The following is a 12,772-nucleotide window of genomic DNA, read 5'->3' as shown; positions in this document are numbered from 1 at the left end:
CTGGCATGTATTAAGAAAAGTTTTCCTAAGAGCACAAAATAAAAACCCAATTAGACAACAGTTAAAAGTAGTAAAAGCCCAGCTGATAATCTGTTCATTCAGTGATACAACTAGTTAGCCAAAATACAAAGGAGGAAAAAACGTTTCAATCCTGAGTATTTGAGAAATAAAGGGCATTCAAAGATGATTTCATTCTGTGCATTATAAAACACAGTTTAGCAAAAATATTCTGATTCTGTAGCAATGTGACATGATTCAGAAATATAGAAAAACGAAGCAATTAAGTCTTGTAACCAAATCTTCTAGTGGCATCAAAATTGCTTTTACTTCACTTTCTAACCATAGTTACATCTCGCCAAACCTTTTACCTTTAGCTTCCTGCAATCAGTGCTGAAAAACGTGGCAATAGCAAATCTATATGTCTGCTTAACCCCAGAGGTTTTCTGAGTGCTCAGACATAGCCATTACATGTTAAATTAACATCAGAACTATTTTTCTTCTGTTAACTACATAATCTTGGATGACTTGCCTAGGCTTACAAAACCCACCGTTACACAGTAGTTGAGACAAACCCCACCCAAAACGTCTGTAACTGTTCATGGAACTCTGAACAATTTTATCGATATTGCTATTTCTGGAAACCTAGAGACTTCCATCAAAGCCTTGAAGTGCCTCAAAAGCCAAAACAACACAGGCTTTCAAAAGTCACAAAAATCATTACTTAAGATCTACTCCAATCTGAAAGCTTCTAAATATGTATCACCTCCAACATACAATTATCTCCCCGGCTCCCAGTGCCTCAGAAAACTTGATGACTGAACAGAACTATCCATCAGTGAACACACCAACATTGAGTGGATTGGAAAACCAGAATTTATCATCCCATTTCCACATGAAATCATCAAACAGTTTTACAAAAAAGAACTACAAAAATCCCTTCCAAACATAACATACACTGCGATGATATACTGTCTAACCAACTTAAACTATCACCAGTTCAGAGCTTGTGCTGAACAAACGCTTTAACACAACAGTAATTCAAAGTGCTAGCTCATTAGAAAAAAATCTGATTTTAACTGCCGCTCAAGGTCACAGATTAAATTTGCCTGTGTTTTGTAGATGAGAACAAAAACCTAATGGATTGTAGTTGGATGAACTAATATAAAATAATACTAAATACAGAAATGGTGATACTATTTTTCTTAGGACTGAAATATGTCTTAATCAGCAACTTTCCAATCAGTGATTTTTTTCTGTGTATGAATCATCTGTATTATTAAGAAAGCCTGAGGTTTTTTGGTTTGGGGTTTTTTTCTTTTAATTTTTGTTTAACCCCACAGACAGTGTGATAGAATAATATTACATAAAATACAAGCATATATTTTCCAGCATTTTCCAGTATGTAACTGCATGCACATATAGAGGTGTTTATGTTTGTAATTTTTTTTTTTTTTACATGGAAAAACACAATTCTAACACAAGCCATGAAAGATGATCTTTAAATTAGGCATCAAATTTTATATTATCTTTTTCAAAATGAAAATTTAGGTTAACATGAAGTGATATGTGCAAATACTGCCCTCATGCTGTATGTAATACAAAATGCAGAAAATTTCAAAATCTTTCAGTCAGAAGAAAAAAATTTATTCTATTATTACAGTAACATTTTCTCAGGAAAAATGTCTTCACAAAAGTATTTCTTTTTCTTCCAAAATAAAAACTATACTTACAATAATATCTGTAGGTACTTCGCGGAGTGAATACGTTGGTTTATTTGGAATATCTTGTTTACTCAGGAGCTCAAAAACTGCAGGGTAAGTGAGCAAGTTTACCAGAGACAGAAAAGACTAGACAAAGAAAATAAGGGGAGACAAAAGGGAATGTTAATCGGCTCAGTATAACCAAGTAAACGTTTTATTTTAAGTTAGTTATTATCCTTCTTTGTAGGCTGAACTTGACATAAATAATGCTGCCCAAAAGTCGTCGACTGGAAACCCTGGCAGGTGCCTATATAATCTAAAAGGGCAGTAATGTCTGCAAAATATATATTATCTACCAAATTGTACAAGCAATTTTGAAAATTATAATATTTTTATTATCACATAATTCTAAAATCCAGAGACATAACATACCCTACAACATGCCACTCTGCCTGATCTTACTACAGTAATCAGAGACATGAACGGATGGTCAGTATCTTAAGACTTCCATTTTTGTCATGATTGTTATTTATTATTTTTTATTGACTTTAATGGATCCCTGGCATTGTGACCTGCCATGCAACACAACAATCCTTTTAATCAGTCATCATTTGACTAGTGTATTATACTAATTTTGCCCCACATGCAAAGAAGGCAGGTATAGTTGCTATGAAAATTTACAGAAAGGTATGCATCATCCTATCTGAAATACAGCACTGTTTTTTCCATGTCAGTATAGAAGAGTAATGAGAATGAGTAATTTCTCACCTTCTGACAGCTTTGGTCAATAGGGTCAACTGGAGTAGATTTGGGTTGGGTTATCCTCAAATCATCTTTTCCACACTCCAAAAGAGCCCATAATTCAGTTACAAGTGCCTTTATAAAGCCTAAAACAATTTTTTGTTCCAATCATGAGAATGGCAAAAATATCAGAAAAAACAATTTTCATATTAAAAACCACTTTACACTACAATTCTAACTTGGATTCTCAAAATTCTCTACATTTTGGACTAAAATTAACAAGATAAACTGCTTGAGGTTCAGTCTCCCTGGTATACTCAATTCTTTAGTCAGACTATCTTTCTACAGCAGCCTGCTCATATTCGATCTAAAATCTACAGCAAGTTTGCAAAGACTATTATACTAGAATAGGATGATATTTATACATCTTCCATGTAAATGAGCTGCTGACCTTCTTTATCAAGTTAACTGCTAAGGATAAAGGCTTAGCTAGTATTGGCTCTGTGGTTTTAAAAATACGAATTTACTATAAATCATTAATAAATTAAAATATACCACAATGAAGAGTTAAGGTCTGAAAAAGTCTTTTTAAGAGAAACACTACTAGCTGAATTTAAAATGTTAAATATTAAAATAGAAGAGGAAGGATAGTCATCTAACTCTGAAATCTCTAAATGCAAGTTATAGGCTTAATACAAATTTTACATACATTACACAACCTCCTCTCGGGGCTGAAAAAAATCAATGCTGATTATTTTTGGTCTACCATTTGTCTTTGACGCCAAGGGCCATAAGAAGCAACTTGGCTGAGAAACTTAAACAGGACAGATGGGTTACTCCTCAAGTAGATCTGCTCCCTGCTTTCTGAAAGATCCTAGAGCCATAAATAATAAGCAACTAACAATCAGCCTCCTTGACTGGCAGAATTTGCCTGCCTCTCTGACAGTCATTTCAGTCAAGCCACTTCCAGATACTCAGAGAGAATATTTGCATCTTTTGTATCTCATGGACTTCCTTAGCAACTTAAGACAGTAGCTGTACTTTATTGGTAAGATTCTAGTTTTAGCATAATGACTATCTAGACCACTGGGTGGTATGGCAACAGTTGAGTTACCAGAATGAATCTGAAGGGCCTTTGTACTATGGGTTGACACATGAGATGAACTGTCAATTCAGACAATCTCAATTCCATCTCACTATTGTATAAGAGCACCAATGACATTCAGCCTTTGCAGTTTCTCACTCTTTGATCAGTCAATAACCATGGAAAAGTACATACAAATTACAGAAATCAACAGTTACTATAATTCTGATCTGTACATCAATAACAAGCACTTGCAAATTGTTAGCAACTTATTTAACAGATATAAATGTCTTCATGCACATACAGGAAACTTCTGGAAAACCAAACGAACGAAGTAAAGATTTTATATAATTCGAGAAAAGAAACCCAACCCAAACAAAACACTGCATCAAGATCACTGAATGACTTAAAAGTTGGAAAGAATAAATTTCCATCAAGAAGAATTCAATAGACATTTAAGCAGTCTTTGCTAATATTGTGTAATTATTTCACTCCACTTATTTTTTTAACATCTTTCTCAATGTCTTTTTCTAATATGCAAGACTACAGCATGTAACTATCCCTAACAACATCATTCTTCAGTTTACCTGAACTCTGTAGAGCTACTGCACCTGTTGGTGTTGTTGCCATTTGTGTAACAATCACTCTATTCCCAGACTCTTCATATTCATTTGTCTATTAGTAACAAATATAAAAGCAGTGTTAGTTATTCAGTGGGCATGAAACTCCTAAATAATCTCTTAAATATTGATCTTTCCTACACTTGTTTACAGAATTTAATCCACTGTATGGTTAGACTTTAACAGTTCATAGATATTATCCTCTACAGACTTACCAAGGTCAGATTCCAAACCAAGTATCTTTATCAAGTACTTTATCTAAATTTAAATACAAAATACTGTGGTTGGGACATGCAACATCAGAAAAAAATAAAAATGTTAGTATTATAGTGCCTTTTGCACACATTCAGTAGGATGTTCTTAACATTATGTTTTTTCTTCCAAAATGCATATTATCCAATTTTGAGTATTGTCCAGCATATCTAGATTTCACCACCACCTACCAACATGGTCTAGAAAATTTTGCACTTAGAAGAAAAAAGGAAAAAATATTTTTCCTAGCATTTAAAACCTTATAGTAAAAAGTCGTTTTGAACATGAGCAACATCCAACAAATTTAAATCAGTGTGGCACCAATATCAAAGATGATAAGCCATACTTTAAATTCATTTTTGCAAAAATTAAGTGACAAAATGGTTTCTGGATTTATTTGCTTATTATTTTCTTTCTTCTTTATTTTATTATAATCATTAAGAGAAAAAACTCTACAGATTCTGTAATGCTTACCTGGAGTTTTTTTGATAAACTGCTGAACATAAAGTTCACACAGTCATGCATGGCACCTGTACTATGAAGCAGAAATAGTCCTTTGGGTGTGGCAGAAAAATTTAGCAAGGCATCTAACAAAGTCTCTTCCCACAACAAACTGAAAGAGTCGCAAAATAATATTTTAAAAAGATATGTGAAAAAGCATGGGAAAAGAAAAACTACAATTTCTAACTTTGAAAACACTTAATTCACTGGACTCTGTATGTTCATGTTAGCTTAAAAAAAGCATTTGGGAAATCTACAATATATATTAAACTGTATTTTGTACATTCAAACTAATCTTGACAAAACTAAGGTTAGGTAGGAACACAGAACAGAAAGATGATGTAATGGGGAACCCAAAAGTCCTATGCCATGCTTAAATGTACTTATGACTTACTATCTGACCCTAGATAAGCTTTAAGGTATTAATGTGGCAGTTACAAATGGGCAAAGGAGGCACAGAATTCCTCACCAACGTAAAAACACTATGATTAACTAATAAAAACTCACATTTCAGGAGATAAAGGCTCCTGCTAGCAATTAGTACAGAATGATGAAAATAAGGTGCTCTATATACACAAGAGCTTCACATACTAACAGCAGTAAATGGAAAATGTTTTCTACAGACATGGCAGAAAGAACACCAATTTCAAGAACAAAGTATGATGATACCCTCTGCCCTACAAAATATGCCCTAAAATAAAAAGTGAAGCAATGATTTCACCTTTGACTAGGTACCGTCCCTGCAGGTATCACTGGACTCTTGTGATTCTGCTTCTCTAAAATCATTTACTTACTGGATTCCCATATCTAGCTCTCATTCCCCATTTTTGACTCCTATTATCAGCAAGCAGCATGCAACTTTTCTCATAGCAGTCAACTGCTACCCCGAACCTTAGTCACTTCTCCCGCAGAATCCCTGCCACATCATGTTCAGATGCAAAAAGTTCACCCAGAAATAATATCAGCATGTCTTGTTCCATAGTTAAATGAAAAATCTAGATGCTGGGAGGGAATTGTAGCTTATGTCAAGGGTAGTGATTAGTAACAGCCTCCTCGGTCAGACCACTTCATCCCTAGATTTCTTTTTGCCACTAGATTTGAATTGCTATAACCAGTTCACATGCTACCACCACAGACTAGAGTAATAACTCTTGAGGTATCTTTGCAAATTACGCATGAAATCTATAGTAAAGTATAAACAAGATTCTACGTAATTAACTAGGTTCTTCACTAACACCAACATCACCCTGAATTTTCAGGCTCACAAATATTTGTGTATTTCTCATCTTAAAGCATACAAACTTCTATAAAGGGACATGAAGTTTTAGTATAAAAGGAAGGATAACTTTCGCTCAACATGTATCAGGACGGCAGTATTCTGGCTGAAAATCTTGCTACATAGTATATTTTGGTGGTGTAGATACCAACCAAAAAAACAGCATTTTAACACCACATCAAAGTCATAAGATAAACTCTGACAACTATTTTGTTTTATGCTTTCTAATTCACGCCTTCCTCAAACCAATTTCTTTAGTCAGAGAGGATCAACTGTAAGTCAATTTTACATAGATTAGACACAACTCTAAACCAAGAAAGACCTGAAAGTTCAAGAATAATTCTGTAACCCTACTGAGACCTGTGCTAGGATGATTTCACTCCCTTTACCTACTACTATGCTTTTGTCAAAAAGACACATGGTTGTAAGGTGCCTCAAATGTGGATAATAAAGTAGCAGCATGTGTTCATACTTCTGCATTTACATAAATTAAGCATCAACTTACATGTTTTTTGACTCTAGACTTATTGATGAAGTAGAGTTCGCACCAGTTACAGGAGTAGGTACTCTTTCTGAAAGCAAACTCGTCTGTGAAATAAAAAGTAAATAAAATACCTCCTTATTGTTTATTTATACCATTTTTAAACCCCAAATCTTGCTTGTTTTCTTGTTATATATTAAAAAAAAAAAAAAAAACACAACAGTGATCAGGCTGTAGTCTAGTCTTTGGCACAGAATTCATTATTCCACTACATTTTTTATTCCAGAAAACCTTATTTTTTATTTCTTCATTGGGTATAAACCATTTTAGAGCTAGTACATATTTTAGATTTTTACTAGAATTCTTAAAATAAAAAACTCTTTCGTTTTACTCTTTATCTGGAGACTCCCAACTCAAAAATTGGCACTAAAAAAAAAAAAACCACATAATTTAAAAAAAATAAAAATCAGAAAGCAACTCTCTACTCCTGTCACAGGCAATGGAAATGATAGTATTTGGAGTAAACAACTCAATACCAGTTTTATTAAATAATTCTACCAATTTTTATTTTATTTATAAATTACATAAATTTATATTGCTATGGATATAATTAGAGCTACAGACATAGAAAGATAGATAGGTATTTTTATATTTGAAGGAGTTTCTAATTTAAATGATATTTGAAAATCATTGGTATGAAAAACACTGTATAAGATGAACTATTTAAGTTGTTTCATGTTTCTAGGGATAAAAAGCACATTGCACCCTTTGAATGAAAGTAGGCAGTCATTAATTTACTCTTATAAACATGACCTAATAAATTCACAAAAAATCTCTCTATTAAACTAGTCAGTCGTCTTTGATCTGTTAAGTTCCCCTTTTATTATCATCTGTACAAATTCTGTCCCAGAATTCCAGGAAAATCTGCCAAGAAAAAAATTGTTCTCCATCAGTCTTAAAACTCCAGGACATGTGTAAAAGAGAAGGAAACAAATTACCAGTCTATCCATTAAAAAATTGTCACTACTGCTTGGATAGAGCCCACCAAAGTCCATAATTTTTGCTACACTGTAAGTGGTAGAATATTTTATAAACTGCAGATGTTTTAAAAATTAATAATGTCAGAAAATAATTTAAAAAGTAAACAAGATGGCAGAGTTGAAAATGTGACTTTTCTATACTAACTCATTGATTCCTAAGTCCTGAAAACATAGATCTTCAATCTCAATTGACCTCCAAAGTGACGTGAAGAAATGGCATTTTGTCAGTTAAACATTTCATCATTTTTTTTTAAATTTGGCATATTCAGTCTACTTACTTTGTATGTGTCAAAACAATTTGTCTAAATTATGTTCTATGCCGTAATAAAGGATTTTAATATGCAAAGAAGTCTTCTGTGCATGTGTAAATATTGTAGTGCTTTAGAGCAAATAACTGGAAATGCCCATCAAAAGCATATAACAGCCTCTCTGTGATAAATACTAAATGGAGTAACAGGTTAGTTCAAGTAAGACTGACTGGTTACACAATAGGAAAGCACAAAAAGACAGATAGATTTTTGAGTTATGTAAATTACTGCACAATTCAAGTGAACTAACTCCTTAATCCAACAAAATCCTAAAGTTCTCAATGCAAGGACAGATGTAAGTCTGAAAACCAACAGTCTTTGATGAGAAACAGAATTTAATTTGATAGAATTATGATTGCAAGTAGTAATAGATTTTATTTTCAATCAAGATGTATGCTTTCATGGTAACATTCCTATATAAAAGCACTGAGAAATACTCACAAGCTGGCGATTTAAGTCTCTCTTCATTTCCTATCTTTCTGATATTTTCTGTCTCAGTTTACATTGTGACTATACTTTTTAAATTTCTAAGCATAATTAAAGCATACAGCATTTGACAGGAAGAATAGCTGCTCCATTCTCTTGCCCTTGCATCTCCTGCTTCCTCATCTACAAAAAATCTCTTTAGTCTTTTAGCCATTTTTTTCTTCCAGCTTAGTCTGATCCTTCTCTACGAAAATATTTTACAATCACTGGGGGAAAAAAAATAGATGGTTCCGTTTTTCAGTATAAAGTGAAACAACACAGCTAAATTTTGGGTTTCCACTAAGAGTTCTAATACCTATAGCTTAAATATGCTTTCAGTTTAGCTGGAAGACACAATTGAAGCTTTGTATGTTACCCTTACACAAATGCTGATGAAGCTATTTTAATGATTCAAATATCTGTTTGAATTTTACTTCACAGTGTACTTTTTGAAAATGCTGTTGCAGCACCTGCTGTCATTTTTGCATGTTAACTAAATGTTTATAATACATAAAGAATTTTGACACAGCATATGGCTATCAGAACAATCAAAATAGAAAAATTTAGTGAATAAAGCAGAGATCCATATACCTTGTTCAGTAAAATTATAACCAAAAGCAGAATACACAGAACTGTTGGATCCATGTTCCTTCATGCAGAAAAAGCATTAGACTAGCAATCAAACCAAAGTTGAAGTACAGAGTCTACACTTCATAAGATATCCAAGTACACAGGTGAGACAAGAAGTCCTGCCTGGCGCTTCTCATTATGGTCTCTTGAGAATATTTCAATGGCATCTAACTACTCAAGTCAAATATTTGGAATGTCTTTTTTTTCTCCATATCTCCCACTAAAACAAACTAGTTTAACCTAAAAATCACTAAGACCACATCTCTGGAGTTTTTCCTTTCAAAACATCCCAAACTAAGCGTGAAGACAAAATCTGTGGTGGACATTGGCTATCATGACATTAAGTGACATCTAGCATCAAGGACAATGAATGATAGGTCTATAGATGCATCTTGAGAGTTCCTGGTTTAATCTCAAGGCACTGAAGTCTCAAACTAAGCTTCTGCTAGGTTCACATACAGAAGGAAAATCTGGAAAGTAGAACTTAATTTTTTAGAACAATTCTAAGCGATATCTCACTACTTAAATATAAGCAACCTGAAGCAAAGAACAAGTATTACATAAGCAGAACCTCCTGCAGTAAGATTTTTTTTCCAATCTTCCCAATCCAAAACAAGACTTACCTTTTTCCAGGCCTCTCCAATAGATTCATGCAAACCATAAGGAATTAGCATCTGCAGACCTTCACAAGTTCTGTACATCTGACGACATACAAAAACGAAACCTCCTTTAACAACTGGCAAAAGCTCAGATCCAGATAAAAGAGAAATGTCGTCATGAAGAAGTTTCTTTGTAAACTGAGCTATTACATGAACAGCTGTAGGACTAGAAACAAAATAACACTTTAAAAATGTTGTTTTGTAATCATCAATAAGCTTTGAAACAAATCCTCTGACTAAATTAACTTTTTCTAGGGAGAAAAAAACCTATGGAAAGAAACTATGACCAACTAGCTAAGGGCCAACTACATTGTATCTTGTAACACCAGTCAATCAGAAGAAAAGAAATGTACAGCAAGTGATTTTACTTTGGCTGCCAATCTACATAAAGCAAAAAAGCATCCATTCTCTTCCATCCAGCCCACATTGACATGAACGACACAGACTGTTTGTTCTATACAAGTCCAGCTGGGAAGTGCAGCAAGACAATCACTTTAGTTTCTGCTTAGTCAGTGTTAAGGATATCATTATAAGGCAAAATTTGTTCCTGTTCTTCCTTTTTCCTATCTGAGATCTCCTGAAATCTTCTAGGTTTGCAATGCAAATGACAACTCTTTCTCCAAAATATTATCTTTTACTTCCAACTCCCCTTAAAAGCATATGAAACTTCTGTGATTCTTCCACTTAGAAGACATACATTCCAAACATTTTCATGACCTATAGCTTAGATATTTTTTAAAAGCTAGTCTCAATTTTACTGCCCTGTTTCAAATTTTAGCATCAGTTAACAATATAATACCATAGGATCACACAGATCCTAACTCAGGTACAGTATTATAAGTGTCAGCTTGACACGAAATCTGTCTCTACTAGGTGTACTGAAAAATGAATGATAAATAAAATCTATTCTTTCAATAAATTAGGCTGATTTTTTATATTTATTCTAAAAACAAACCAACAAAAAACAGAAAAGAAGGGCCTTTGGCCTGAACAGTAGCACTATGAATATAATGGAACTTCATTCAGAAGGAAGAAAGCACTCACATGAATGTGAAAAACAGGTAAACCATAGAAATCTCCCTTAATAAAAATATTTCTTTAAATTGTCATTTCACCTGGTTATACACATAAATGTCTCCCTAATGCATTTTCTAAAACACTTACTACTTTACTTGATAATTAGGTATTTTACGCCAAACATAAACAAAACATATCATGTTATAGATAAATGAAAAAAGAGAAAAGTCTCATAAGGCTAATGTAGTTCATTAAAGTACTCACTAATGCCATTCACTAATATACTCTTACCTATTATCTTTGGCAGTTTTTTCATTTTCTCCATAAAGAAGGAAAGAAAGACCATCTTCTACAGCAGCAATCCTTGCCAAAATATCAGCTACATCAATTAAAGTGGTTTCAAGACAATTTATATACACCTATTTGGAAAAAAAAGAAAAGTAGTTTTAAATTCAATGCTTTTGTGATAGCTGTTTATTCAAGTCTGGCTTATGTATGCAAAACCTGAAGGTCACCTTTCTGATGATTGCTTAACAGCTTAAACAAAATAAGCAAACAGCCTATGTTCAAATATCATCACACAGAAATCATCACAAATTGCAATAATTGTCACTTCTAATGATTATGGCAGAGGTTCAATGACTGCACAGATACAAAGAACAGACATTTCTAAACTCCTCCTTCTCTTCTCCCATCGTGAATATGGAAATCCTCTTGATATGCCATCTAGGGGTGTAAGAACAATACCTGAATCAAGGTGAGAAACATGCACACTCCCTCGCTGCTGCATACGCATTGGCAACTCTTTGGCTAGAAATGGAATTCCAGTTCTCAAGATGATGTTCTGCATCTACCTCACTTCTAGGCTGCAGTAGGCCCAAACAACCATTTGCTTTCGAATCGTGAGGAAAGTCTTTCCCACTGAAGCAAAGCAAAAGTCCTCTACCGCTTTCTTATACACTTCAGCGCACTGTATAGCTATAACTAGGCTGTAATCAAGCAGACTTGAACATTTAACACTGGGATTCAGACTGTTCAGTATGGTACCATGACTAATTAATGTACTACCCAAATCAGTGTTAAATTAGCCATTGCTTATTAATAAATGAAGTCGATATTCCAACGGTAGACAAGCAGAACGTGGGTGCTCTATGAAGAATCTGTCACGGAGCAGCAAGGGCAGGATGCTCTGCAAGGGATGAGAAGCTGGGAGCTGAGCATGATAACAAGGCAGGCAGAGACAGCGGCTCACCATCGGATGGCAGGCAGTCCCACCATACCCAAGCAAGGTGAACAGGCAAGGTCCAGTGATAGTAACCAGGCTCACTCAACAGTCCAGATCCCCTCCACAGTGATGAGGGAGGTCCAAGGTTAATCCAGGAAGCCAAGTCAGTGAGTGGGGGTTGGCTCCACACACGGTAACTGGGGTCAGACACAACCCAATGATCACCATGCAACCGGATTTATAGTGACAAGGCTGGTCTGAGGTGAAGCAAACCAAGAAATCATGTCTGTGGGTTATGGTTCAGGTCAGTGGGACAGTAGGCTTTGATGCTGTTACAACAGTAGAGGCAGAGAATGAGGACAAGAATCTCATCTTAAAAATCACTCCTGAGTGAAAGGTGGAGTGAGTCCACACTGAGACTTTATTAGCAGAGTCATCACTGGGGGGGATCTCTGCTGAGGCTTCCTAGCAGAGCTTTCTCAAATAGCTCCCCAAGGCTGGACATCCACACCCTTACCTATGCTGGCCCTGAGCCCAGGCTGCCAAGCCCAGAGGAGGGGATGTAGGGGGCCAATGTGCCGAGGGCCTGACGTTAGACAGTAGTTGTAACTCTGCAGGACTTATGCAGTGTCCTAAAGGTACTCACCAAAACTCTGTTCCTGTCCATATGCCTCAATAATACAGGCATGAGATAGCCAGAGCGTACCTTCTCACCCAGGGACTAAGAAACACTCCAAATTCCTAGGATTTATACATAAACGTACTTACGAAGA

The 12,772-nt window shown here is 34.8% G+C and overlaps 1 protein-coding gene across 8 annotated transcripts in view; it reads right to left on the bottom strand.

The window, feature by feature from the left end:
* Nucleotides 1–12,772, bottom strand: part of TBC1D32 (TBC1 domain family member 32) — a 90,416-nt gene that overhangs the window by 56,767 nt on the left and 20,877 nt on the right. For all 8 annotated transcript variants that reach the window (XM_032998091.2, XM_032998089.2, XM_032998093.2 and 5 more), the window contains 7 exons: nucleotides 11,066–11,193; nucleotides 9,722–9,923; nucleotides 6,680–6,762; nucleotides 4,872–5,010; nucleotides 4,113–4,200; nucleotides 2,469–2,587; nucleotides 1,731–1,847 (listed from right to left, as the gene is read on the bottom strand). In XM_032998091.2, coding sequence (XP_032853982.2) covers nucleotides 1,731–1,847; nucleotides 2,469–2,587; nucleotides 4,113–4,200; nucleotides 4,872–5,010; nucleotides 6,680–6,762; nucleotides 9,722–9,923; nucleotides 11,066–11,193 — 876 coding nt within the window. The remainder of the gene's footprint in view (nucleotides 1–1,730; nucleotides 1,848–2,468; nucleotides 2,588–4,112; nucleotides 4,201–4,871; nucleotides 5,011–6,679; nucleotides 6,763–9,721; nucleotides 9,924–11,065; nucleotides 11,194–12,772) is intronic.

The sequence above is a fragment of the Tyto alba genome, unplaced genomic scaffold (genome assembly GCF_018691265.1).
Source record: "Tyto alba isolate M040663 unplaced genomic scaffold, T.alba_DEE_v4.0 Super-Scaffold_22, whole genome shotgun sequence".
Lineage (NCBI taxonomy): Eukaryota > Metazoa > Chordata > Aves > Strigiformes > Tytonidae > Tyto > Tyto alba.
This window is presented reverse-complemented; position numbering and strand designations above follow the sequence as displayed.